Genomic DNA, 25,585 nt, shown 5'->3' with positions numbered 1-25,585 from the left:
CTCAATCTTAAACAATTCAGAGGGCCCATGAAAGTGAACTCCAAATCCCAGAATGCCTATGGTATATACATGTACTGTATGCCCTTTGGTGTGTGTGTGTGTGACAAGCAGTGAATCAATCATTTATATTATCTCTTTAAGTCTATATTATGTCCTCTTACTTGTGTCTGAAGGGGGAGACGAACTGGCAATACTGGCAGCTGTACTTGTCCTCTCTGGTGAACATGGCCATGGCTGAGTGGCTCCTCTCGTGGGACCTCAGCCCCTGCATCGACATGAAGACGCGGTCGCACTGAGCACACGGGTGTCCCCCAACAAGCCTCTCCTTCACCTGCTGGCCGACGGGCGCCACTACCCCAACCCCCCCCTCTCCAACTGCCATCTCCGTCGTTTCTATGGCAACCGCATCCCCGGCGACCATCGTCATGTCCTTGGGGGATGTCTCCATGATGGAGTTGTCGTTCACCTCTTCCACCTCTCCGTTGGTGATGCTGTTCTCTCCCGGGATGGTGGACAATGGTACATCTGTGACTTCCTGCTGAGGTGAAGGACAGAGGGAGAACAGCATTATAGCAGCTATATTTATTTATCATTTCCATATGCTTTGGCAGTTAACAGGTCGTCCTGACTAATATACTCAAAACTGTTCATTCTACCAAACTAACCTTGCTTTAGGCTTTGGCTCACTGGGTTAACAGTCTCGTGGTGCGTACAGAACTTGAGATTGAGCCTAGTCAGTCACACCATCATGGTCGAATATGTTATTTGATTCCTGAAAGTTATTTAAACCAATATTGTTAGCTGTGATTGAAGTTAAATTTGAATAACCTCCCTACTGCAATGGACATACTGTAGAGCAGGGATAGCCAACTAGATTCAGCCGCGGGCCTTTCTTTGTTGGAGTGGATGGTCAGGGGGTAGGAACATAATCATAAACATTTTTACACTGCAAATTGACCGCAACTAAGCTCAAAACGATATTGTATGTGAAAAGAACAATTATTTCCTACCTTGACTACATTGATACACGATCGCATCAGTCTCTTTTTTCATTTGTGGACATACTTGGGAACATATTTCCTAAATTAAACTAATTTCTTGCTTAATTCCTGGTCCTCTTTGACCAAATATTTTTTTATTTTTTTTTAATAAAACCTTTGCAAGCCAAAAACAAATCACTTGCAGGCCGGTTTTGGCCCGCGGGCCGCCCATTGCCTAGACCTGCTGTAGAGAACAGTAAATTAGACATACCGTCGAGAACAGTAAATTAGACATACCGTCGAGAACAGTAAATTAGACATACCGTAGAGAACAGTAAATTAGACATACCGTAGAGAACAGTAAATTAGACATACCGTAGAGAACAGTAAATTAGACATACCGTAGAGAACAGTAAATTAGACATACCGTCGAGAACAGTAAATTAGACATACCGTCGAGAACAGTAAATTAGACATACCGTAGAGAACAGTAAATTAGACATACCGTAGAGAACAGTAAATTAGACATACCGTAGAGAACAGTAAATTAGACATACCGTAGAGAACAGTAAATTAGACATACCGTAGAGAACAGTAAATTAGACATACAGTAGAGAACAGTAAATTAGACATACCGTAGAGAACAGTAAATTAGACATACCGTAGAGAACAGTAAATTAGACATACCGTAGAGAACAGTAAATTAGACATACCGTAGAGAACAGTAAATTAGACATACCGTAGAGAACAGTAAATTAGACATACCGTAGAGAACAGTAAATTAGACATACCGTAGAGAACAGTAAATTAGACATACCGTAGAGAACAGTAAATTAGACATACCGTAGAGAACAGTAAATTAGACATACCGTAGAGAACAGTAAATTAGACATACCGTAGAGAACAGTAAATTAGACATACCGTAGAGAACAGTAAATTAGACATACCGTAGAGAACAGTAAATTAGACATACCGTAGAGAACAGTAAATTAGACATACCGTAGAGAACAGTAAATTAGACATACCGTAGAGAACAGTAAATTAGACATACCGTAGAGAAAAGTAAATTAGACATACCGTAGAGAACAGTAAATTAGACATACCGTAGAGAACAGTAAATTAGACATACCGTAGAGAACAGTAAATTAGACATACCGTAGAGAACAGTAAATTAGACATACCGTAGAGAACAGTAAATTAGACATACCGTAGAGAACAGTAAATTAGACATACCGTAGAGAACAGTAAATTAGACATACCGTAGAGAACAGTAAATTAGACATACCGTAGAGAACAGTAAATTAGACATACCGTAGAGAACAGTAAATTAGACATACCGTAGAGAACAGCAAAATGGTTTAGGTGTAAAAGTAGGGCTTTAAGACACTGATTGGTTTTTCTAGTCAACGTTTAGAACGCCCTGTGAAAGTGGAGCCAATTCCCAAGGTCTACAAAATGAACTACTACATTTTTACTACTGCTGTTACCACTAACACTAACCAGGTCTTCTGTGTGGTTTCTTTAATCTGACAGTTGGTGATGGTTAAAGTAGGATCTGTTTTTTAACAGACCTTCCTCATTATTAGCCAAAGAGAACTAACTTTGCCCTCCTGTGACTGTAGTTGATTATGTGGACATTAACCTTGAAGACGCCACGACAGAGACCAGGCGACCAGAGACCACAGCCTGAGACATATTCAATGGCCCATTGAAAGAAAAAAAGTTTTTAAATGCTTTGCAACAGGAAACAGAAATTAGTATTTCTGACTGGGCAAGTCCATGTAGTCCCTCCCGGTTTCAGTCCGTTTTCCGTTGTTTGGCGCCTAATGAATAAGACCACGGTCTGTCCTGGTCTGCATGTCCCACTTCCTTGATCTGGGAAAGGCAGCACAAAGTGTTTTCTGTCCTAGGCCCCTCGCAAACTCTCCCTCTCTCTCTCTTGCTCTCTCACACTGACATGACGGCCAACAGACAACCAACGTGGCTTTTTATGGCCTACAGGAAGCTCACTATTTCTGCTCAAGGACCTGACCCCGCACTTCATAGGACCATAAATAAGATGGGCGTCCGCAGAGCTGGCCAGCCTTGCATCGTCAGCCTATTCTCACCCACCCTCTGGGAGAGCTAGGGGACAGGCCAGGGCCAATGTAAATGACAAGAGATCTAGTACAAACTAGTACACAAACATGTAATAGCCTAGATGTTCATATGAAACAAATATGCAGTGTAAATATGTGCTATAAGCTGTGTTTCTCTATTTGACTTTCTCTTCATATTCAAAATATTTCCACCACACTTAGTCGGGGGCAAATTTCCAGAGTGGTTTAGTTTAGTTTTCTAGTCCTAATGGTGCCATCACGGAGATGGCTTCTCTCGCTCTCTTTCTGACAGGACTTCAGCCATGCCATCTTCCGTATACAGCATTTTCTATATATTTTTTTTCAAACCTTTATTTAACTAGGCAAGTCAGTTAAGAACAAATTCTTATTTTCAATGACGGCCTAGGAACAGTGGGTTAACTGCCTGTTCAGGGGCAGAACGACAGATTTGTACCTTGTCAGCTCGGGGATTCGAACTTGCAACCTTTCGGTTACTAGTCCAACACTCTAACCACTAGGCTACCCTGCCGCCCCATTACAACGGCCTGGAGTGGCATGGCCCGCAGAATCAACCAGGCATTAATTTGGCTTCCTTTTTGGGTGAGGCTTTAAATCTTCAGGCCTGTCGTCCCTTTGCCAAGTCCCTGGCAAGCTCAGTGGAATACTAATGTCCAAGCGGTTATCCGCTGCACTCAAAGTTATGGCTTCTTTTCCCCCTGCCTGCCCTGCAATGGAAGGGAGGGACTACCTCACTTGTTTTCTCCAGGGGAAGTTGACACTGTCTACCCAGGTGCCTGCCTGCCCTGCAATGGAAGGGAGGGACTACCTCACTTGTTTTCTCCAGGGGAAGTTGACACTGTCTACCCAGGTGCCTGCCTGCCCTGCAACGGGAGGGAGGGACTACCTCACTTGTTTTCTCCAGGGGAAGTTGACAGACTGTCTACCCAGGTGCCTGCCTGCCCTGCAACGGGAGGGAGGGACTACCTCACTTGTTTTCTCCAGGGGAAGTTGACACTGTCTACCCAGGTGCCTGCCTGCCCTGCAACGGGAGGGAGGGACTACCTCACTTGTTTTCTCCAGGGGAAGTTGACACTGTCTACCCAGGTGCCTGCCTGCCCTGCAACGTGAGGGAGGGACTACCTCACTTGTTTTCTCCAGGGGAAGTTGACAGACTGCCTACCCAGGGGCCTCCGTTGCAATAAACAAAACTAAAAACAGAACCCTGCTGCCCCCTAAAAACCGACCTCAGCAGTGTGGGAGTCTCTGAGGGCTAGGAGTCAGAAGTCATGACGGACTCTGAAGCAAAGAAAACGGGGGACACAGTGGCTTTTAGAGATACGTTTTAGGGGAATTTTAAATATTTAAAAAGCAGCTTCAGAAGTAACCTTTCAGTTTCAGCTGAGATCATGTTTTAATGAGAGGTAAAGGGCTTAAATGTGTTATGGGATGAAAACACGCATAATAATAAATTATACTTCTATTTGTAAGAATGTATTTAACTATCTTAATGCACGTACATTAATAATATGCATATAAGGCATTTATATAAGCAATAAACCTACTACCTCTATAGTCTAAATGAACTAGTGACTGAATACTGATAAAACCCCTATACTTAGAGCCTGCAGCTGCAGGTAGAAGGCATTATGATGCAATTATAATTCACTGTAAGAGTCGTCAAGAGTATGTGTGACACCCGTATGTTACCAAACCCTTGGCTATGTGATCATCATTACCTTGACATGGCCCTCCTTGACCTCCCCGTACTGGACGTGTTTCCTCAGGTGGTTACAGATGGCTCTGAGAGTGGGGTGGACCTCCACACAGAAGTTACACCTGTAGCCGATCGGAGCCTTGTCAGCATTGTTCACCAGCTAAAAGAAAGGGGAAACCGGGGGGGGGGGTCAGACAAAATTGTAAACAAGTTGCTCAAGACCAGTTGCAATTATATTTTCTATTGCTGATGAAATTTCTTAAAATAATACTTAAAACATTTCATATTCGTTATTCAATACTATGGGTAACATTGCTATTTTCGCCATTACATTTTAGACTAACAGTAAAATGCTTCCTTACGAGTCCTTTGCCAACAATGCAGAGTTAAGATAAACACTCCCTATAGTCTTGCTTATTATGCCTGTCTCATTCGACTCCCCCCACATCAGGTATTTTACTGAGGTGATAAATAACTTGTCCTTGAACTGTACAACTCACCTTCTCAGTCTTTGTCTCCGGTGGCTCAGATGCCTTCTGCTTGCTGAGGAGCTGCCTCCTCCTCTCCTGCCTCATCGCCCTCTTCTGGAACTCCTCGTTATGGTTCATCAGGTGAGTGCTGAGGAGAGGAAGGCCCAGGAATTTCAGCTCACAGTGGGCACACTGATAGAGCTCTGTCTCCATCCCATCCTCCGTAAGGCTGGGGTGGATGACGAAGTCCCGCTTCAGGTCCTTGCCACTGTGATGGTCGTTGTAGTGCATGGAGAGCAGATCGACCGTGCTGAAGGATAGCTGGAAGCATTTTAGACACTTGAACGGCAGCCACTCGGCAACCTCTCCCTCTGGCTCGGGCTTCGGTTCAACCTCCACCACTTTGTTCACCTCTTCGATAGGTTCGGGTTCTTTGGCATAGAGTACAGTGAAGTAGCGTCCGAGTTTGCTGGAGTGTTGCCGTTTGGGGAAGACTCCTGGATGGCGTTTGATGTAGTGGGAGACTATGCTCTTCCTGCTGAAGGCCTGGAAAGCACAGAGTGAACACTTTCTCCTCTCCACGGCCAATCGTAACTCCTCGGTCAGCTCCGACCCTTCCGCCTCCGACGCCAAGGGCACCACCACTTTACTGGGCTTCTCCGTCAACGTCTTGGAGGCTGCCAGGCAATGTGTGTAGTAGGCATCAATGTCATGACGCTTCTGATAGTGAGCCGCCAGGCCTTTGCGAATGGGATTGGTGTACGAACAGAGAGCACACTTGAAGACATTGTTCTTGCCTTCCGGCTGAGCTCTGACATTGTTATGTTTGATGCGGTAGTGTCGAGCTATGCCTTTTCTGGTCGAGCAGAAGTACTTGCAGAGCTGACACCTAAACACAGCATGGGCCTCTCCTTTGTTGATGGGAAACTGGGTGAGAGCAAGTTCGAATTCGCTGACCTCTTGTACCTCTGACGATAGACTCGTGGCACTGCATTCAGCCACCGGCTCATCTTTCACTGTGGAACATTGCATGTGGGGAGTCTTGAACATATCTGAAGCTGGCTGATTGTGATATTTCTCGTAGTGAATTTTCAGTTTCTCCAATGTCCCATGAGTGTAAGGACACATTTTGCACCTGTACGCACCATAGCCCTGTCTTTGGGTTTTGCACTTGTCATCCACGTCAGTTATATCTTTAACCTGCTCTATATCATCTGAGAAGTCCTCCGCGGTGACCTTCACCAACGGATGCCTCTTCTGGTAATGAGTGAGAACTCCATGGATGCGTGAGTTCACATACGGACAGTGGCGGCACTTGTAAACCGAACTTGGATTGATATCAGCTTCCTGTGCGAAGTCAGCCGCCTTGACTTTCATGCCTGGGTGTTTCTTGCCATAGTGTGTCAGAAGTCCATGTAGGCTGTTATACTCAGACAGACATACAGTGCACTGGTACGGGCTGTTTGAAATAGAGCTGCTTGTGTGGGAGAGCCTGGGATGGTGTTGGAGGTGTTCTTGAGGTGGCGTAGGGATATCCAGTGAGCCTTCATCGTGCGCAATCGGAAGAAAAGTGAAAGGTGGTCCTTTAGCCATCGACGGGTGGAGTGTCACTTGGGACCTTTGACCTTTGATGATGTCCAGTAGCACAGACTCATCCCCTTTGACAGCCCAGGGGTGGACAGCTTGGTAGTGGTTGGTGATATCCCAGATGGAACAAGCCTCGAAGGCACAATCTCTGCATTGGTAGTGCTTAGTGTCCCCAGCGTTCCCTCCCGGCTGGGAGGCAGTAGTATCTGGCCCTGCCCACAGCTTGCTGGCCATGTATGTGTAGTCAACGTTGTGCTCTGGGTGCCGTCTTTGGTAATGCAAGAGCAGCCCGTTGGGTTCTCCGTGGGAATAGATGCACCACTCACAGTGGTAACCAGCCTCCAGGATGCCATCTTGGTACGCCCAGTGTAAAATGGTCATGGCTGTGGCCTTCACAGTAGGATGATCCTTCTTCAGGTGCTTCTTCAAGGCATACACGTATGGAGATGTATAAGAGCAGTGCCTGCACTTCAATGAGCGAAGGGTTTCGGAGGACGTCTCTATCTCAGCAGGAGCAGCAGGAGCAATGGCAGAGGCTGCAGTGCCTGACTGGCCCATCTGAGCTCGCTCTCGTTGACTGCGGACCACTGCAGTGTGCCGGCGTACAAGGTCAGCATTCGACTTTGCGTCCCTGTGCTTCTTTTGGTAGTGAATCAGCACTCCTTTTACAGTGCGGTTCCCATAGTCACAGTGCTGACAGAAGAAGAGCATCTCTGCTTCTCCCTTCTCTGTGCCAACCCTACCGTGGGAATTACTGGATCCATCGAATCCGTTGTTGTTGAACTGTCTGAGGAACTGCTTTGGAGGTGCAATCTGTAGCTCATCCATTAGTTTCATCAACCCAGGGGTGGGAGTGGCATGCTTGATGTATTTCGCTGTCACTTTTATCTCTGGATGTCTCTTTTGGTAATGGACAAGAACACCCACAACAGAGCGGTTGCTGTAAACACAATGTTTACAGTAGTAGATCTCCTCATCCGTACCAAATGGCATTGTGGCGCTGGATGACTTCACAGGGGTGGGTATGTTGACGTTGTAGGAAGAGCTACCTGCTGACAGTGGCCTATCAACTGTGATAACCCTCATAGTTTTCTGAATGCGGAAATACGAGGGCTTCTGCTCTGGGTGCTTCTTCTGATAGTGAACTAGAACAGAGTGCATGTTAGGGCTAGCAAAGGAGCATACTTCACAGTCATACACCACAACGTTACCACCCTCTTTCAGGGCTTCCGTCTCTGCAGTTGTATCTTGCGTCTTTGCAGCATTTTTGTGGGCAGGACTGGATGAGGACTTGGGCATGGAAGTGGAAGAGCTACAGGTGAAACTCTTGGGACCGGAGTTTAATATTTCTCTCAGAGTTTGAGATTCTGCACCCTTGTGTTGCTGTTCCACCACATAGCTTGAGAAGATCATAGCGTTGTTTATTTTCACTTCAGGGTGCATTCTTTGGTAATGGGGCATCAAGCTCCTGACGTTTGGACTTGTGTACGAACAGAAGCGGCACATGTACACCAGATCTGGCTGGTTGAAGTTCAGCACATTGCTGGCTTCTGGGTGGTGATCCATGTAGTGATCGTGAAGATCGTTGAAGTTGGTGTATTCAATAAAGCACTCCAGGCAACGGAAGACTGCGCTCTGATCCTCGGGGTCGAGGATGTATCTAAAGCTAAACTTGATATAAGGGTGCATTCTCTGGTAGTGGGTGCTTACACTGCGGGCTGACTTGTTGTGGTAGTCACAGTGCTTGCAATAGAAGCGTGCGACCCCAGAGACCTCTGAATAGTCCAGGTTCTCATGGAAAGAAGTGTCCCGGCTGTCTTGGCTGCTCTGGTCCTGGAGATCAGCTTTAGGATCAGCAGAGTCATTGTCCTCATCCTCAGAGAGTGTCAGCGAAATGGGAATGTTTCTTAGCTTTGACGTAAGAGTTCTTTTTCTTTTCCCCACCCGGCCTTCGTAAAGCTTGTTGTAAACGTAGCCATGATTTTTACTATCGCTGTCATTCTCCTCCTTGTCTCGGCCCGCATCTTCATCAATGTTGAGCTCTCCTTCCTCTTCATCATCAATTTCTTCCAGATGAATCACCAGATCCTCCTGTTGTTGACTGATCTTACTCTGAAGGTTGTTGGCGATTTCATCAATCCTAGTTCTCTTTTTGACGGGAGACAGATCCAAAGGTAGGTCGTTGATGGACTTTCTTGCTGTTTTCCCGGTTAAGTGCTTTTTGGATCCAAGTCCAAGAATCGAAGTCTGGGTTTTTTGTACAAAGCTCTGAGAATTGGAGAGAGTTTCTAATTCAGTGTCCTGCTGCTCATTTGCTGACTCCTCCAGAACGACAGCTTGCATTTCGTCACAGTAGGAGTGTTTGTGTTGCTGGTGGACCCTCAGACCTTTCAGGGTGGTGGTCGAGAAGCTACAAAGAGTACAACGGTGAGGGTTCTGCTGATTAAGGTCATTTAGCACACTGTTTAGCTTTTTCCCATTGACTTTGGAAGCAGCAACATTTCCTCCGTTCACTGGTTCTGGAGTCTCGTTCTGAGGACCTGGGCTTTCACTGGTCAAGTCCATGGTGTCCCAGTCTGAGGAGTGGCTTTGCTTGTGCGTGCCTAACTTGAGAGGGCTGGTGCAGATGAAGGGGCACACGTCACACTTGTACACTGTAGTCTTACCAGACAGGTGTATGTTCTCGATGTGACGGGAGATGCTTCTACGATGCATGGTGAGGAAAGAGCAGAAGGGACATTGGAACCTGTTCATGTACCTTCTGAATGGTATCCCTTTAGTCTCCAGCATCTTGTTATCCTCCTCAGACAGAAGCTGCTTAGCAGAATCACCGGCTGACGGGTCGGTGTATTTGGGGTCATCCTCGTCACCCAGTTCATCGTCGTCTTCAGAGGTGCTCCTAGGGTCATCCAGCATGCCTGAATCCATCTCTATGGCAGAGTTGGAGACATCAGACATCACGAAGGTGGACCTTTCAGACAAAATGGAGGATCCTGTGCTGTTGGGCGCTACCGATTGGATCTGTGAATACTGATAGGGTGATATCCCAGAGGCGGTCTTGCTGAGCTTGAAAACTGAGCAGTTGGCTACTGAGGAGCCTTCATTAACACTCTGGTCATTGGAAACCATATTGGAGTTAGGAGGGCTTCTTGGGGAAGAGGGGGAATCCGATTTAGAAGAGCCTGCGCTTCCCTCTCCTTCTCCACCTGGGTGGATGGCTGAGATCCTTTTCGCCATGTTGTTGTTTTTCATCATGTTATCACACCATTCACCACGAAGAGCCTGGTTCCCCCTGGACGTTCCCAGAGGTTTAACCATGGACTCCGAGATGCCACGTTCCACCACATCCTCTTCTAGTTCCTCACTGGGTTCCTCAGACGACAATGCCTCAGATTCTTCAACAGCCTCAGACGGAGATTCTGAGGGGTCCAGATTAAGTTTCCCTTTATGATACATCTTTTGGTGTTTCAGGATCCTGGCTTTGCGTGGAGACTTGTATGTACAATACTGGCAGGAGAACACTTTCCCGAGACTGTCATGGATAAGGATGTTGTAGTTGGACTGTTTGGACGCCTGGGAGGCTGGTGAGCTCCCACCACTTAGTGTGGCTCCATGTACCTTCTTGGTGTGTTTACTCAAGAGAGATTTGGATCTAAAGTAACGGACACAGATCTTACACTGGAATAACTGGTTTGCTGACTTGTTGGACTGGTTTGTTGACTTGTTGTATGGCATTTGGTTCGAGCTGGAAAAGTCTGTTTCGAAGCAGTGGCCTGTGGGAAAGAAAGAAGAAAAAAAGAGACCAGTGTAAAACTTGAATCAATCTTTCCTTTAATAATTATATGCATCTTTATATAAATATATAAAATATGTATGTATAAGAAATATATGTCAAGTATAAATATGTAAAGTATAAGACATATCAGTCATAATAATTAATCATAATCATTTGTCCATACACAACACAGTCGATGGAGTGCCCTTACCCGTTTCAGTTTGGGGAGATTCATTCTGATCATCCTCCTCCTCCCCCTCTGTCTGGCTGGGGGAGTTAAGAGAGTCTGACCTGGACTGGCAGGGACTCCCGCCCCCCTCTCCGTCTCCGACGTCCGTGGGCTGCAGGAAGGCTGTGTGGACATCCTGGATGTGGGCCTTGAGGTCGTCATATGACTCAGCACGGAAGTCACAACCATCGCACTGTAGCACCTCCATCGCTGAGGACTCCCTGGAAAATCAGGGAAACCTGGCAAAGGAAAAACATAAGAGAAGAGAATGGGTGAGTAGGGAAAGAAATTAAAGTGAAGGGACGATGCCTCAGTCTCAGTCAAAAAAACATGTCACATTTAGGCCACATAGGTGGAAACACAAAAGTATTTAGGTCTAGCACCGGTGTAGGCTAAAACCCTGGTATAGAAATTAGTGTAGGCTAAAACGCTGGGATAGAAATGCAACAGTAGAGCAATTTTGGAGAAGGCAAGACAAGAGAATTGGTCAGTTTCTGCCTCGGTCTCACACGTCAACATTAGAGACATCTACAGACGGCTGGATTCTTCAGCTCTGACATCACTGCAGCGCATACTAAGAAGATCTGTTGTTGTTGTTGTTGCTGCATGGTTCCAAGAACAATGGGCAATCTGAGGAGGGATTACTGAGTTGATTTGTTCCATTTTTATTACCTTGGGATAAACTACAGCTGGAGAGCAGCGCCATCAGGATGCGTCCCAAATAGTACCCTATTCCTGATATGACGCACTACATTTGACCAGGGCACTATGGGCGGTGGTCAAAAGTAGAGCGCTAAAAAAGGGACTAGGGTAGTATTTGGGACGCATAACCGTCAGACTGCGTCCCAATATTTACATCACACACACACATACAATTCCCTCAGATTGCATCAAGTCCCTCCCAAATAAGACTTAAATCAATCCACACAGAGAGAAAGATAAAGCTTTGTGTCCGAGGTGCTATTCTGTTCCATGATGAAACACACAACTGATGTAACTGATAATGGTCAGTGCTATCTGGTATCCTTGGGACGTCCCGACCCTAATCCTTAACCCCTACCCTAACATTAACCATAATCCTTACCTTAAACATTTTAAACAGGGTAGAGAAGTCCCAAGGTTCACGGATAGCGAGGACCAACTGATAATAACCTGTCACCTCTGACCTCGACATTCTAACTAACCAATGGCATTGCTTGTTGGTCAAACTGACTTGCTGCACATAAATACACCGATATGCCATTCATTGACATTTCTCTGTTTCAAATAGACAGTTTTCAATGTAGACCAATGCCACATAAACACACACTGGTGTGTATTGTTACGATACAAACATAAATCCCAAACTTGTGGACAGACTAGTCCCAAGAGGAATAAAGTATTACACAGTGTGGCAAAAAAACACACAATTCCAAATGTAACCCGCTTCCCATTCTAAAACATGTTTCCAAAACGATGGATGGTAAACAAATAGCACAGGGCAGTTTTTAGAGCATCACAAAAGACAGTCTTAATTAGCCATCTCTGTCTACAGTCCGTGTCAGTTAAAAAGCAAAAAACAGAGAGTGAAACATGAGTGGGGCATAAAATGGCTGTTTATGTGGCAGTTATGACAACTATTTCATCAAAAGGGGTTTCGCCTCTTGTCCAAACTTCTTTGTGTGATGACACCCAGAGAGACACACGGCATTACCTTGAAATGTAACTCATTAACATTCAAACTCGTCACAGTGTGATGGGCACTCTCTTTTTTTATTATTAACACTTTCTAAATGAAGGCTGAACTAAAACACCAGGCCTAATTCTGCAGAAAGCAGAACAGGCCATATTTAATACATTTGCCACAGGTCATCTGTGCTGTGCATTCGTCTAGACCAAGGACATTAATATTTGCATGTATTCAAACGAGGATTATTGCTTCCCTCTACTAGCACAGTGTAGCCCAGTGAAATATGCATCGTATTGTATAATCCTTTGGTCTTGGCAGAACAATCATAACATAGCATTCTGGGGGTTATTTATTGGTAAGATGTCTATAGAATTTGACCAGCCCTTATGGCAATAGTCTATACAACCGGCACTAGTTCCTATTCAATATATATATATACTGTTCAGAACAGTAGAAGGTAGGAAGAGGAGCACTAAAAAGCTGTTGACTTTAGAAAGCCTCTGTTATTCGACTCCCTGGCCCTATCTCACAGAGCCATCCACCAGCATTCCTGTCCTAGGAGGATCTTTGCAATACCACCACAAGGCCAATATATATCCTGTTTATCTGAAGCTCCTGCACCTGTGGCAAAATGGTGGCCAGTAAATGTCCATTTGAGTTTGAGCACAAACTCTTCCTTTACCTGGTCCTGTAAACATACACCATAGTAGCAACAAAATAACAGGTTGAACAGTGTAACCTGGTGCAGAGCTCCAATGACACAGTGACTTCTCCTCTCCTATGGCTAAATGTGGTAGAAGGGGACGTTATTTTCAGTCATCTGTCCATTTGTTTTGGTATTGCCCCTATGTAGCTTATTTTTGGCTGCAGGTTCAGCAGACCTCTGTTATGAAACCATAGCAGTTAACGTCCGTCCAGTAACCAACCAATCTCCACTGGAACAGCCCCTGCAGCCTGCCAGTGGGTACCGAGAAGCCAGTTCCTGCTCCCTCATTGTTGTCCAGGGTCAAGTTGATCTGTGGCAGCTCTCTCGTCGGAACTCGGAACATGGAATACAAAACAAAGATGCATTCTAATGCCAGGATCCTTGACATGGATATCAAGAACGTTCCTGCTACTATCTCCCTTGGTGTCAGTTTAGTGACTCCATGCCAGCCACACCAAGTTAATGGACGGTATTTGTAATGCTTTTATCTGCTCTGTCGGCGCTCTGACAGTCAGGCACTGAGCTGTGCAGCAGATCCTTTGAGCTTCAAGGGCAGCCATTTTAGGAGCCAGCCAGCTATGTGTGCTTAGGTGTTCAGCCAGTGCTCTCACTGCACAACATGGCTCCACAGATCAGATCCTCCTCACAGAGGCTGCATCCCAAATGGCTCCCTATTCACTACGTTTGACCAGATCCCTATGGGGCCCTGGTCAAAATAGGGCTCTGGTCAAACGATAGGGCTCTGGTCAAATGTAGTGGACTATATAGAGAATAGGGTGCCATTTGTGACGGGTCCTGAGACAGCCCAGACAGTCACTTGAGAGCTGCTGACAGAAATCTATCTGCCAGATGTACTGTGTCTCAAGTCCTTCAGCCTGCCTGCCTTGCCTGCAATGTAGCTCAGCAAAACCACCTCGCACTTGCCAGCCTTCCTGACTTAGCCCTTTCATTCATTGATGACAATACATTTATTGGAGACAAAAAAAAATGACTTTAAAAATAACCAAATAATTAAGAGGGTCAGGTCTTTGGAATGATACCACATCAGCTTCTTTAAAACAAATTGGGAAGAAAAAGAAAAAATATTTTGAAATTGCCAACTAAGCCCCACAAGGAGGTCTTAACATGTCTGAACTTCCTTTTTTCAGAGCTCAGAGAAACATCTGCAGTCTTTAGCTTGAAGAGCCAGAGAAGAGGGGTGGAGAGTAGAGGTCGACCGATTAATCGGAATGGACGATTAATTAGGGACGATTTCAAGTTTTCATAACAATCGGAAATCTGTATTTTTGGGCGCGGATTTGCCGATTATTATGATTTTTTATTTTTTTTACACCTTTATTTAACTATGCAAGTCAGTTAAGAACACATTCTTATTTTCAATGACGACCTAGGAACGGTGGGTTAACTGCCTCATTCAGGGGCAGAACGACAGATTTTCACCTTGTCAGCTCGGGGGATCCAATCTTGCAACTTTACAGTTAATTAGTCCAACGCAATAACGACCTGACCCTCTCTCGTTGCACTCTGCAAGGAGACTGCCTGTTACGCGAATGCAGTAAGCCAAGGTAAGTTGCTAGCTAGCATTAAACTTATCTTATAAAAAACAATCAATCACTAGTTAACTACACATGGTTGATGATATTACTAGATATTATCTAGCGTGTTCTGCGTTGCATATAATCTGACTGAGCATACAAGCATACAAGTATCTGACTGGTGGTAGGAAGAAGCAGGCGCGTAAACATTCATTCAAACAGCACTTTCGTGCATTTTGCCCGCAGCTCTACGTTGTGCGTCAAGCATTGCGCTGTTTATGACTTCAAGCCTATCAACTCCCGAGATGAGGCTGGTGTAACAGAAGTGAAATGGCTAGCTAGTTAGCGTGCGCTAATAGCGTTTCCAGGGAGGAGCGAGGAGAGGGACGGAAGCTATACTGTTACACTGGCAATACTAAAGTGCCTATAAGAACATCTAATAGTTAAAGGTTAATGAAATACAAATGGTATAGAGGGAAATAGTCCTATAATTCCTATAATAACTACAACCTAAAACTTCTTACCTGGGAATATTGAAGACTCATGTTAAAATGAACCACCAGCTTTCATATGTTCTCATGTTCTGAGCAAGGAACTGAAACGTTAGCTTTCTTACATAGCACATATTGCACTTTTACTTTCTTCTCCAACACTTTGTTTTTGCATTATTTTATTAACCAAATTGAACATGTTTCATTATTTACTTGAGGCTAAATTGATTTTATTGATGTAAGTGTTCATTCAGTATTGTTGTAATTGTCATTATTACAAATAAAATGTAAAACAATTGTCTGATTAATCGGTATCGACTTTTTTGGTCCTCCAATAATCGGTATCGGAAAATCATAATCGGTCGACCTCTCGTGGAGGGGAGTGAGGAAGAGAAGGGAGGACGAGAGGAGAGGAAGATAGGATAGGAAGATGGGAGGAAGAGAGGAGTGAGGAAAGAGGGGAGGAAGATAGGGAAAACAGGCCAGCATGACCCTGCCACCTGATTCTGCTCCCCAGATTCCAAAGTCTACTGACATTTGTTAATCACCAACCAGTCTCTCTGCATCGGCGAGGCCTGCCAGCAGTCACACCCTCTACTCATACTGGGCCCGGCCTGGCGGCAGCAGCTGCCCTGTCTGAAAGAGGGCCTTTGAATAAGCCAGCATTAAGCTGATTAAGAGTACAGAGGTTTTGTTCTTAGCCGTTGGTCGGTCTGGTCTCAACCAATCCACCATCTCATGCAGTATACAGGAGAGGCAGGCAAGGGAAGTCGCAGATTCAATTATGTGGCCACATTTAACTGATAACACACTACAGACATGTTATGGAGGTGTAGAGATCCTCAATTATTAATCCAGGATTGATTGAGAACATTATCTCTTGTGTTGTGTCATCTCTCATGGACATCAATCTATTGTTGTCCATGAGAGATGACACAACACAAGAGTGATTAATAAATTATTATTTAATATTTGAAAAGGTTTACAAATAACAAACATACAACCAAATGTTGACAGAAACCAGATATCTGTCACTTCATCTAGAAGCTCTCTGACACTTCATTTAGAAGATCTCCTGACACTTCATCTAGAAGATCTCCTGACACTTCATCTAGAAGATCTCCTGACACTTCATCTAGAAGATCTCCTGACACTTCATCTAGAAGATCTCCCGACACTTCATCTAGAAGATCTCCTGACACTTCATCTAGAAGATCTCCTGACACTTCCTCTAGAAGATCTCTGACACTTCATGTAGAAGCACTCTCCCACAGCTCTCTGACACTTCATCTAGAAGCTCTCTGACACTTCATCTAGAAGCTCTCTCCAACAAATCTGACACTTCATGTAGAAGCTCTCTCCCACAGCTCTCCGACACTTCATCTAGAAGCTCTCTGACATTTCATCTAGAAGCTCTCTGACACTTCATCTAGAAGCTCTCTCCAACAAATCTGACACTTCATGTAGAAGCTCTCTCCGACACTTCATCTAGAAGCTCTCTGACATTTCATCTAGAAGCTCTCTTGACACTTCCTCTAGAAGCGCTCTCCAACAAATCTGACACTTCATGTAGAAGCTCTCTCCCACAGCTCTCTGACACTTCATCTAGAAGCTTTCTGACACTTCATCTGGAAGCTCTGACACTTCATCTAGAAGCTCTCTTGACACTTCCCCTAGAAGCTCTCTCCAACAAATCTCTGACACTTCATGTAGAAGCACTCTCCCACAGCTCTTTGACACTTCATCTAGAAGCTCTCTCCAACAAATCTCTGACACTTCATGTAGAAGCTCTCTCCCACAGCTCTCTAACACTTAATCTAGAAGCTCTCTGACACTTCCTCTAGAAGCAATCTCCCACAGCTCTGTCACTTCATCTAGAAGCTCTCTTGACACTTCATCTAGAAGATCTCCTGACACTTCATCTAGAAGATCTCCTGACACTTCATCTAGAAGATCTCCTGACACTTCCTCTAGAAGTTCTCCTGACACTTCCTCTAGAAGTTCTCTCCCACAGCTCTCTGACACTTCACCTAGAAGCTCTCTCCCACAGCTCTCTGATACTTCATCTAGAAGATCTCCTGACACTTCATCTAGAAGCTCTCTCCAACAAATCTGACACTTCATGTAGAAGCTCTCTCCCACAGCTCTCCGACACTTCATCTAGAAGCTCTCTGACATTTCATCTAGAAGCTCTCTGACACTTCATCTAGAAGCTCTCTCCAACAAATCTGACACTTCATGTAGAAGCTCTCTCCGACACTTCATCTAGAAGCTCTCTGACATTTCATCTAGAAGCTCTCTTGACACTTCCTCTAGAAGCGCTCTCCAACAAATCTGACACTTCATGTAGAAGCTCTCTCCCACAGCTCTCTGACACTTCATCTAGAAGCTTTCTGACACTTCATCTGGAAGCTCTGACACTTCATCTAGAAGCTCTCTTGACACTTCCCCTAGAAGCTCTCTCCAACAAATCTCTGACACTTCATGTAGAAGCACTCTCCCACAGCTCTTTGACACTTCATCTAGAAGCTCTCTCCAACAAATCTCTGACACTTCATGTAGAAGCTCTCTCCCACAGCTCTCTAACACTTAATCTAGAAGCTCTCTGACACTTCCTCTAGAAGCAATCTCCCACAGCTCTGTCACTTCATCTAGAAGCTCTCTTGACACTTCATCTAGAAGATCTCCTGACACTTCATCTAGAAGATCTCCTGACACTTCATCTAGAAGATCTCCTGACACTTCCTCTAGAAGTTCTCCTGACACTTCCTCTAGAAGTTCTCTCCCACAGCTCTCTGACACTTCACCTAGAAGCTCTCTCCCACAGCTCTCTGATACTTCATCTAGAAGATCTCCTGACACTTCATCTAGAAGATCTCCTGACACTTCATCTAGAAGATCTCCTGAAACTTCATCTAGAAGATCTCCTGACACTTCCTCTAGAAGATCTCCTGACACTTCCTCTAGAAGATCTCCTGACACTTCCTCTAGAAGATCTCCTGACACTTCATCTAGAAGATCTCCTGACACTTCCTCTAGAAGATCTCCTGACACTTCCTCTAGAAGATCTCCTGACACTTCATCTAGAAGATCTCCTGACACTTCCTCTAGAAGATCTCCTGACACTTCCTCTAGAAGATCTCCTGACACTTCCTCTAGAAGCTCTCTCCAACAAATCTGACACTTCATGTAGAAGCTCTCTCCCACAGCTCTCTGACACTTCATCTAGAAGCTTTCTGACACTTCATCTGGAAGCTCTCTGACACTTCATCTGGAAGCTCTCTCCAACAAATCTCTGACACTTCATGTAGAAGCACTCTCCCACAGCTCTCTGACACTTCATCTCGAAGCTCTCTCCAACAAATCTGTGACACTTCATGTAGACGCTCTCTCACACAGCTCTCTGATACTTCATCTAGAAGCTCTATGACACTTCATCTAGAAGCTCTCTGACACTTCCTCTAGAAGCTCTCTCCCACAAATCTCGGACACTTCATGTAGAAGCACTCTCCAACAGCTCTCTGTCTAGAAGATCTCTCCCACAGCTGCCACTTTATCTATGTCAACATTGTACAGATCCAGAGTCTTCAGAACATCATATGGGTTCATTTGTTAAGCTAATTGTCATATATTCTAAATGTAACTTTCAGAATGAATATGGTACAATGAAGACTCGGCAATGTCAACACAAAACTAGATTTAGACTTTGAGCTTCAGGCTTATTACTTCAGACCTTATGGGTCAAATATTTATATATTCAACCCATGGCTTTCAGAATGAATATGGAAAAAACAAGACTACCACTAGACAGCTTCAGACTTCAGACCTAATGGTTCAACATGTTGTCCTTTCATATTTCTAATCCAGAATGAATATGTTACAAGCAAGAGTCTGCCACCTATAAAATTGCCTAATGGGTCAATGGAATTAAGTGTAATATTAATATTGTCTGTATATGCATTGTTCTTTTGAAGGCAAAACCCACCATTGGTGTGCGTATCCAAAGAGCTCTTTTTTTCCATGTCATATAACCATAGCACCGGTTCTAATCTTAGTGCCAATACAGTGTATCAAACTCCAGGCGGTGCAATTATCAGATGACATGAAATAGAGACGTTTGGCCACGCACACCAATGCTGGGTTTGGCCTTCAAAATAACAATGCATGTGCAAAAAATACTTCCACCACCATATTTTACAGTAGGGATGATCTTTGATATTATGGGGCTATTTTGCTTCCAATGGTCCTGGGGCCCTTGTTAAGGTCAACTGCGTCATGAATTTTATCAAGTACCAGGACATTTTTGCCAAAACCCTGGTTGCCTCTGCCAGGAGGATGAAACTTGGCCGCAAATGGATTTTCCAGCAAGACAATTACCCCAATTTGTATTTTTCTATATATAGACACACTCTGTGTATTAACTTGGATCAAACATTTCAGGAAGCCTTCCACAAGCTCCTCCTGACAGAGCTGGTGTAACTGAGTCAGATTTGTAGGCCTCCTTGCTCGCACACAATTTTCAGTTCTGCCCTCAAATTTTCTATAGGATTGAGGTCAGGGCTGTGTGATGGCTACTCCAACACCTTGACTTTGTTGTCCTTAAGCCATTTTGCTACAACTTTGGAAGTACGCTTGGGGTCATTGTCCTTTTGGAAGACCCATTTGCGACTAAGCTTCAACTTCCTGACTGATGTCTTGAGATGTTGCTTCAATATATCCAAATAATTTTACATCCTCATGATGCCATCTATTTTGTGAAGTGCACCGGTTCCTCCTGCAGCAAAGCACTCCCAAAACATGGTGCTGCCACCCCCGTGCTTCAAGGTTGGGATGGTGTTCTTTGGCTTGCAAGCCTCCCCCTTTTTCCTCCAAACATAACGATGGTCATTATGACCAACAGTTCTATTTTTGTTTCATCAGACCAGAGGACATTTCTCCAAAAAGTATGATATTTGTTCCAATGTGCAGTTGCAAACCGTAGTCTGTTTTTTTATGGAGGTTTTTGTAGTGGCTTCTTCCTTGCTGGTCTTTGCTGGTCTTCCTTGGTCTTATTCTGGTGACATGGTGATCGATGCGTGACTGCCGTTTGACAAATACAAATACTCTGGCTCTTATCCATCATCATCTCATGTAGATAGCTAACCTGCACAGCCTAGCCACATCGTATACAGGAGATGTGGGCTAGGTCACAGGTGCCAAGACCAGAGTAGGCACATTTCCTATATAACACAACAGTTTTTGTGACAAAACTAATCGGTAGAGTTGAAAATGCGATGGAAACACATTGAACTTCAATCGGTATGTGAAAATGTAAGCGATAAAGTCCGTTTTGTGTGCACTACGTCATCACACATTGATTTTGACCTGAAACAAGTCTGTTTGGTGGAAACACCACCGCTGGGAAAATGTGCAAATTAAAAATGTTTTATTAGAAGAAAAAAACTAAATTCAAACTTATATGCAACTGTTCAGGGAAGTCAGGAACAAATACACGCAGTCAGTCAGGAAAGCAAAGGCCAGCTTTTTCAAGCAGAAATTTGCATCCTGTAGCTCCAACTCCAAAAAGTTCTGGGACACTGTAAAGTCCATGGAGAACAAGAGCACCTCCTCCCAGCTGCCCACTTCACTGAGGCTAGGTAACACGGTCACCACCGATAAATCCATGATAATCAAAAACTTCAACAAGCATTTCTCAACGGCTGGCCATGTCTTCCTCCTGGCTACTCCAACCTCGGCCAACAGCTCCCCCCGCAGCTACTCGCCCAAGCCTCCCCAGCTTCTCCTTTACCCAAATCCAGATAGCAGATGTTCTGAAAGAGCTGCAAAACCTGGACCCGTACAAATCAGCTGGGCTTGACAATCTGGACCCTCTATTTCTGAAACTATCCGCCGCCATTGTCGCAACCCCTATTACCAGCCTGTTCAACCTCTCTTTCATATCGTCTGAGAGCCCCAAGGATGGGAAAGCTGCCGCAGTCATCCCCCTCTTCAAAGGGAGAGACACCCTGTACCCAAACTGTTACAGACCTATATCCATCCTGCCCTGCCTATCTAAGGTCTTCGAAAGCCAAGTCAACAAACAGATCACTGACCATCTCGAATCCCACCGTACCTTCTCCGCTGTGCAATCTGGTTTCCGAGCCGGTCACGGGTGCACCACAGCCACGCTCAAGGTACTAAACGATATCATAACCGCCATCGATAAAAGACAGTACTGTGCAGCAGTCTTCATCGACCTGGCCAAGGCTTTCGACTCTGTCAATCACCATATTTTTAATCGGCAGACTCAGTAGCCTCGGTTTTTGACTGCCTTGCCTGGTTCACCAACTACTTTGCAGACAGAGTTCAGTGTGTCAAATCGGACGGCATTTTGTCCGGTCCTCTGGCAGTCTCTATGAGGTTGCCACAGGGTTCAATTCTTGTGCCGACTCTTTTCTCAGTATATATCAATGATGTTGCTCTTGCTGCGGGCGATTCCCTGATCCACCTCTACGCAGACGACACCATTCTGTATACTTCTGGCCCTTCCTTGGACACTGAGCTATCTAACCTCCAAACGAGCTTCAATGCCATACAACACTCCTTCCGTGGCCTCCAACTGCACGCCCGACTAGCATCACCACCCTGGATGGTTCCGACCTAGAATAAGTGGACATCTATAAGTACCTAGGTGTCTGGCTAGACTGTAAACTCTCCTTCCAGACTCATATCAAACATCTCCAATCTAAAATCAAATCTAGAGTCGGCTTTCTATTCCGCAACAAAGCCTCCTTCACTCATGCCGCCAAACTTACCATAGTAAAACTGACTATCCTACCGATCCTAGACTTCGGCGATGTCATCTACAAAATAGCTTCCAATACTCTACTCAGCAAACTGGATGCAGTTTATTACAGTGCCTTCTGTTTTGTTACTAAAGCACCTTATACCACCCACCACTGCGACCTGTATGCTCTAGTTGGCTGGCCCTCGCTACATATTCGTCGCCAGACCCACTGGCTCCAGGTCATCTACAAGTCCATGCTAGGTAAAGCTCCGCCTTATCTCAGTTCACTGGTCACGATGGCAACACCCACCCGTAGCACGCACTCCAGCAGGTGTATCTCACTGATCATCCCTAAAGCCAACACCTCATTTGGCCGCCTTTCCTTCCAGTTCTCTGCTGCCTGTGACTGGAACGAATTGCAAAAATCGCTGAACTTTTATCTCCCTCACCAACTTTAAACATCTGCTATCGGGGCAGCTAACTGATCGCTGTAGCTGTACATAGTCCATCGGTAAATAGCCCACCCAATCTACCTACATCATCCCCATACTGTTTTTATTGAATTACTTTTCTGCTCTCTTGCACACCAGTATCTCTACCTGCAAATGACCATCTGATCATTTATCACTCCAGTGTTAATCTGCAAAATTGTAATTATTCGCCTACCTCCTCATGCCTTTTGCACACAATGTATATAGACAATTTTTGGTCCTCCCACTACGAGTCGGAAAAACATGCAGTTTATTAGGCTACTGTTTCATAATACATATAAAAACAGGCCAGCACAGCCTTTATGACAATAATTGACATGATCGTTAGGTAGGCCTAGTGTAGGTCTCTATTCTATAATGTCAGAGGTGTCCCTGGTACCATGACGAGGGAAGAGAACAGGGAATACATTATGCATCACTGTGCCTTGGTATAAAAGAAAGGCCCAACGGACACGAATCGGCTGCACTGTGTTGTATTTCTGTCTGTGGCATGGGATGCCATTTTTCACACTTGACCCCTTACATTCTTGATATAATTACAATCACATTCTAAGTGCATTATTTATGTTGAACGGACCAGACTATCAGACCCAGGGCTGCTCCTGTTTCTAAGTTGCACACCTGAGGAGAGAAGCTCCTAAATCACTGAGTATGTCATGGGCCTGTTACCTAAAAAGGGTCTCCAAAGGACCTCCAAATGCATGCTTTGCTAGTTATTTTGGTTCAAAATGGGACTGGTGCCCCCCACTGTGCACACAAAGGTTATGCAAGCAACCAAAATAACTAACTAATCTCTAGTTCAAACGGATAGTTTTGGCTATACTACATACATAGTATCTTCTCACGAAAACGTCCTTAGCGTCGGAACGTTCTCCGTTTTTCTCTACGACCCCCACAAGCCCCACGGGACACATCTGCACTCAGTAGCGCCAACGTGCCAACTTCTGTCTGTAGAGTCCAAACCATTTGGGCTACAAACTAATACGATCTTATGGAAAGGAGATACTCTCTCTTTTGCTCTATGACCCCACGGTAAAAATGTATCTTTTTTAAATATGGAAGTTCAGTGCCTTCAGAAAGTATTCACACCCCCTTTTTCTGCATTTTGTTGTGTTACAGACAGAATTTAAAATGGATTTTCCCCCACTGGCCTACACACAATAGCCCATAATGTTAAAGTGGAATTGTGTTTGAACAACTGAGATCTATTGGGTGTGGATACCGTTGGAACCAGGATAATATTTGACCCCTCTCTAAACTTCCTTTCATTAGGCCTGTGACTTCCCTTTCACTACTGTTTCCTCTCCATCTATGGGAGACAGTGACAGTTAACATCACACAACAATTCTCCAAAGGTAAGAACTTCATAAACAACCTTGCACAGGGCCTTTGTTTTCCAGTGTATGTAGTTATGTCATAAACAACCTGCACTGCGTTTTCCGTTAAAATGTTACTTATGTAGGCAAGCTATACATAAAACTCCATTGCCCCACGCCCCAAAACCCATGCCCCAAAACCCATGCCCAGTGGCCCACGCCCAAAAACCCAGTCCCAGTGCCCCAAAACCCAGGCCCAGTGGCCCACACCCCAAAACCCATGCCCAGTGGCCCACGCCCCAAAACCCAGGCCCACGCCACAAAACCCAGGCCCACGCCCCAAAACCCAGGCCCAGTGGCCCACAATCCAAAACACAGACCCAGTGCCCCACAATCCAAAACACAGGCCCAGTTCCCCACAATCCAAAACACAGGCTCAGTGCCCACACCCTAAAATCCCCACACTCCGAAATACAGGCCCAGTGCCCACACTCCGAAATACAGGCCCAGTGCCCACACTCCGAAATACAGGCCTAGTGCCCACACCCCGAAATACAGGCCCAGTGCCCACACCCCGAAATACAGGCCCAGTGCCCACACCCCGAAATACAGGCCCAGTGCCCACACTCCGAAATACAGGCCCAGTGCCCACACTCCGAAATACAGGCCTAGTGCCCACACTCCGAAATACAGGCCCAGTGCCCACACCCCGAAACACAGGCCCAGTGCCCACACTCCGAAATACAGGCCCAGTGCCCACACTCCGAAATACAGGCCCAGTGCCCACACCCCGAAACACAGGCCCAGTGCCCCACGCCCCAAAATACAGGCCCAGTGCCCCACACTGTAGTAGCCTAGCTACAATTAAACTGTTACTCATTCTGTATAATTAATATGTGTGCATAATAATACAAATCCATACTAATGCTAAACCCATACCGATGCTAAATCCATAATGATGCTAAATCCATACTGATGCTAAACACATACCGATGCTAAATCCATAATGATACTAAATCCATACTGATGCTAAACACATAATAATACAAATCCATACTAATGCTAAACCCATACCGATGCTAAATCCATAATGATGCTAAATCCATACTGATGCTAAACACATACTAATACTAAATCCATACTGATGCTAAACACATGCTAATACTAAATCCATATTGATACTAAATCCATACTGATGCTAAACACATACTAATACTAAATCCATATTTATACTAAATCCATACCAATACTAAATCCATATTGATACTAAATCCATACTAATACCATACTAATCCCATACTAATACTAACGCCATACTGATACTAAACCAATAATAATACTAAAGCCATACTGATACTATACTAATACTGAACCCATTCTAATTCCAAACCCATACTAAAACTAATACTAATACTAAACCCATACTAATACCAAACCCATGCTAATACTAAAGCCATACTGATACTAAAGCCATACTAATACTATACTACTACTGAACCCATTCTAATTCTTAACCCATACTAATACTTAACCCATACTGATACTAATACTAAACCCATATTGATACTAATACTTAACCCATACTGATACTAAACCCATATTGATACTAATACTAAACCCATATTGATACTAATACTAAAGCCATACTGATACTAAAGCCATACTAATACTATACTACTACTGAACCCATTCTAATTCTTAACCCATACTAATACTAAACCCATACTGATACTAATACTAAACCCATATTGATACTA

The 25,585-nt window shown here is 44.7% G+C and overlaps 2 protein-coding genes across 7 annotated transcripts in view; one reads left to right on the top strand and one right to left on the bottom strand.

Moving 5' to 3' along the window:
- Window positions 1-25,585, bottom strand: part of LOC118391565 (zinc finger protein 462-like) — a 76,301-nt gene that overhangs the window by 33,701 nt on the left and 17,015 nt on the right. For 5 of the 6 annotated variants that reach the window (XM_035783071.2, XM_035783066.2, XM_035783070.2 and 2 more), the window contains exons 2-5: window positions 10,837-11,093; window positions 5,294-10,623; window positions 4,816-4,953; window positions 162-538 (exon numbers count right to left, since the gene is read on the bottom strand). In XM_035783071.2, coding sequence (XP_035638964.1) covers window positions 162-538; window positions 4,816-4,953; window positions 5,294-10,623; window positions 10,837-11,062 — 6,071 coding nt within the window. In that variant the 5' untranslated portion in view covers window positions 11,063-11,093. The remainder of the gene's footprint in view (window positions 1-161; window positions 539-4,815; window positions 4,954-5,293; window positions 10,624-10,836; window positions 11,094-25,585) is intronic. The other variant, XM_035783069.2, reaches the window with a different exon arrangement.
- Window positions 24,018-24,678, top strand: LOC127906514 (uncharacterized). Its single transcript, XM_052458738.1, has 2 exons — window positions 24,018-24,211; window positions 24,306-24,678. The coding sequence occupies exons 1-2, from the start codon at window positions 24,018-24,020 to the stop codon at window positions 24,676-24,678; spliced, it is 567 nt and encodes a 188-aa protein (XP_052314698.1).

The sequence above is a fragment of the Oncorhynchus keta genome, chromosome 12 (genome assembly GCF_023373465.1).
Source record: "Oncorhynchus keta strain PuntledgeMale-10-30-2019 chromosome 12, Oket_V2, whole genome shotgun sequence".
Taxonomy (NCBI): Eukaryota; Metazoa; Chordata; class Actinopteri; order Salmoniformes; family Salmonidae; genus Oncorhynchus; species Oncorhynchus keta.
Note: the sequence above shows the minus strand (reverse complement) of the source record. Positions and strands in the feature narration are given on the sequence as shown.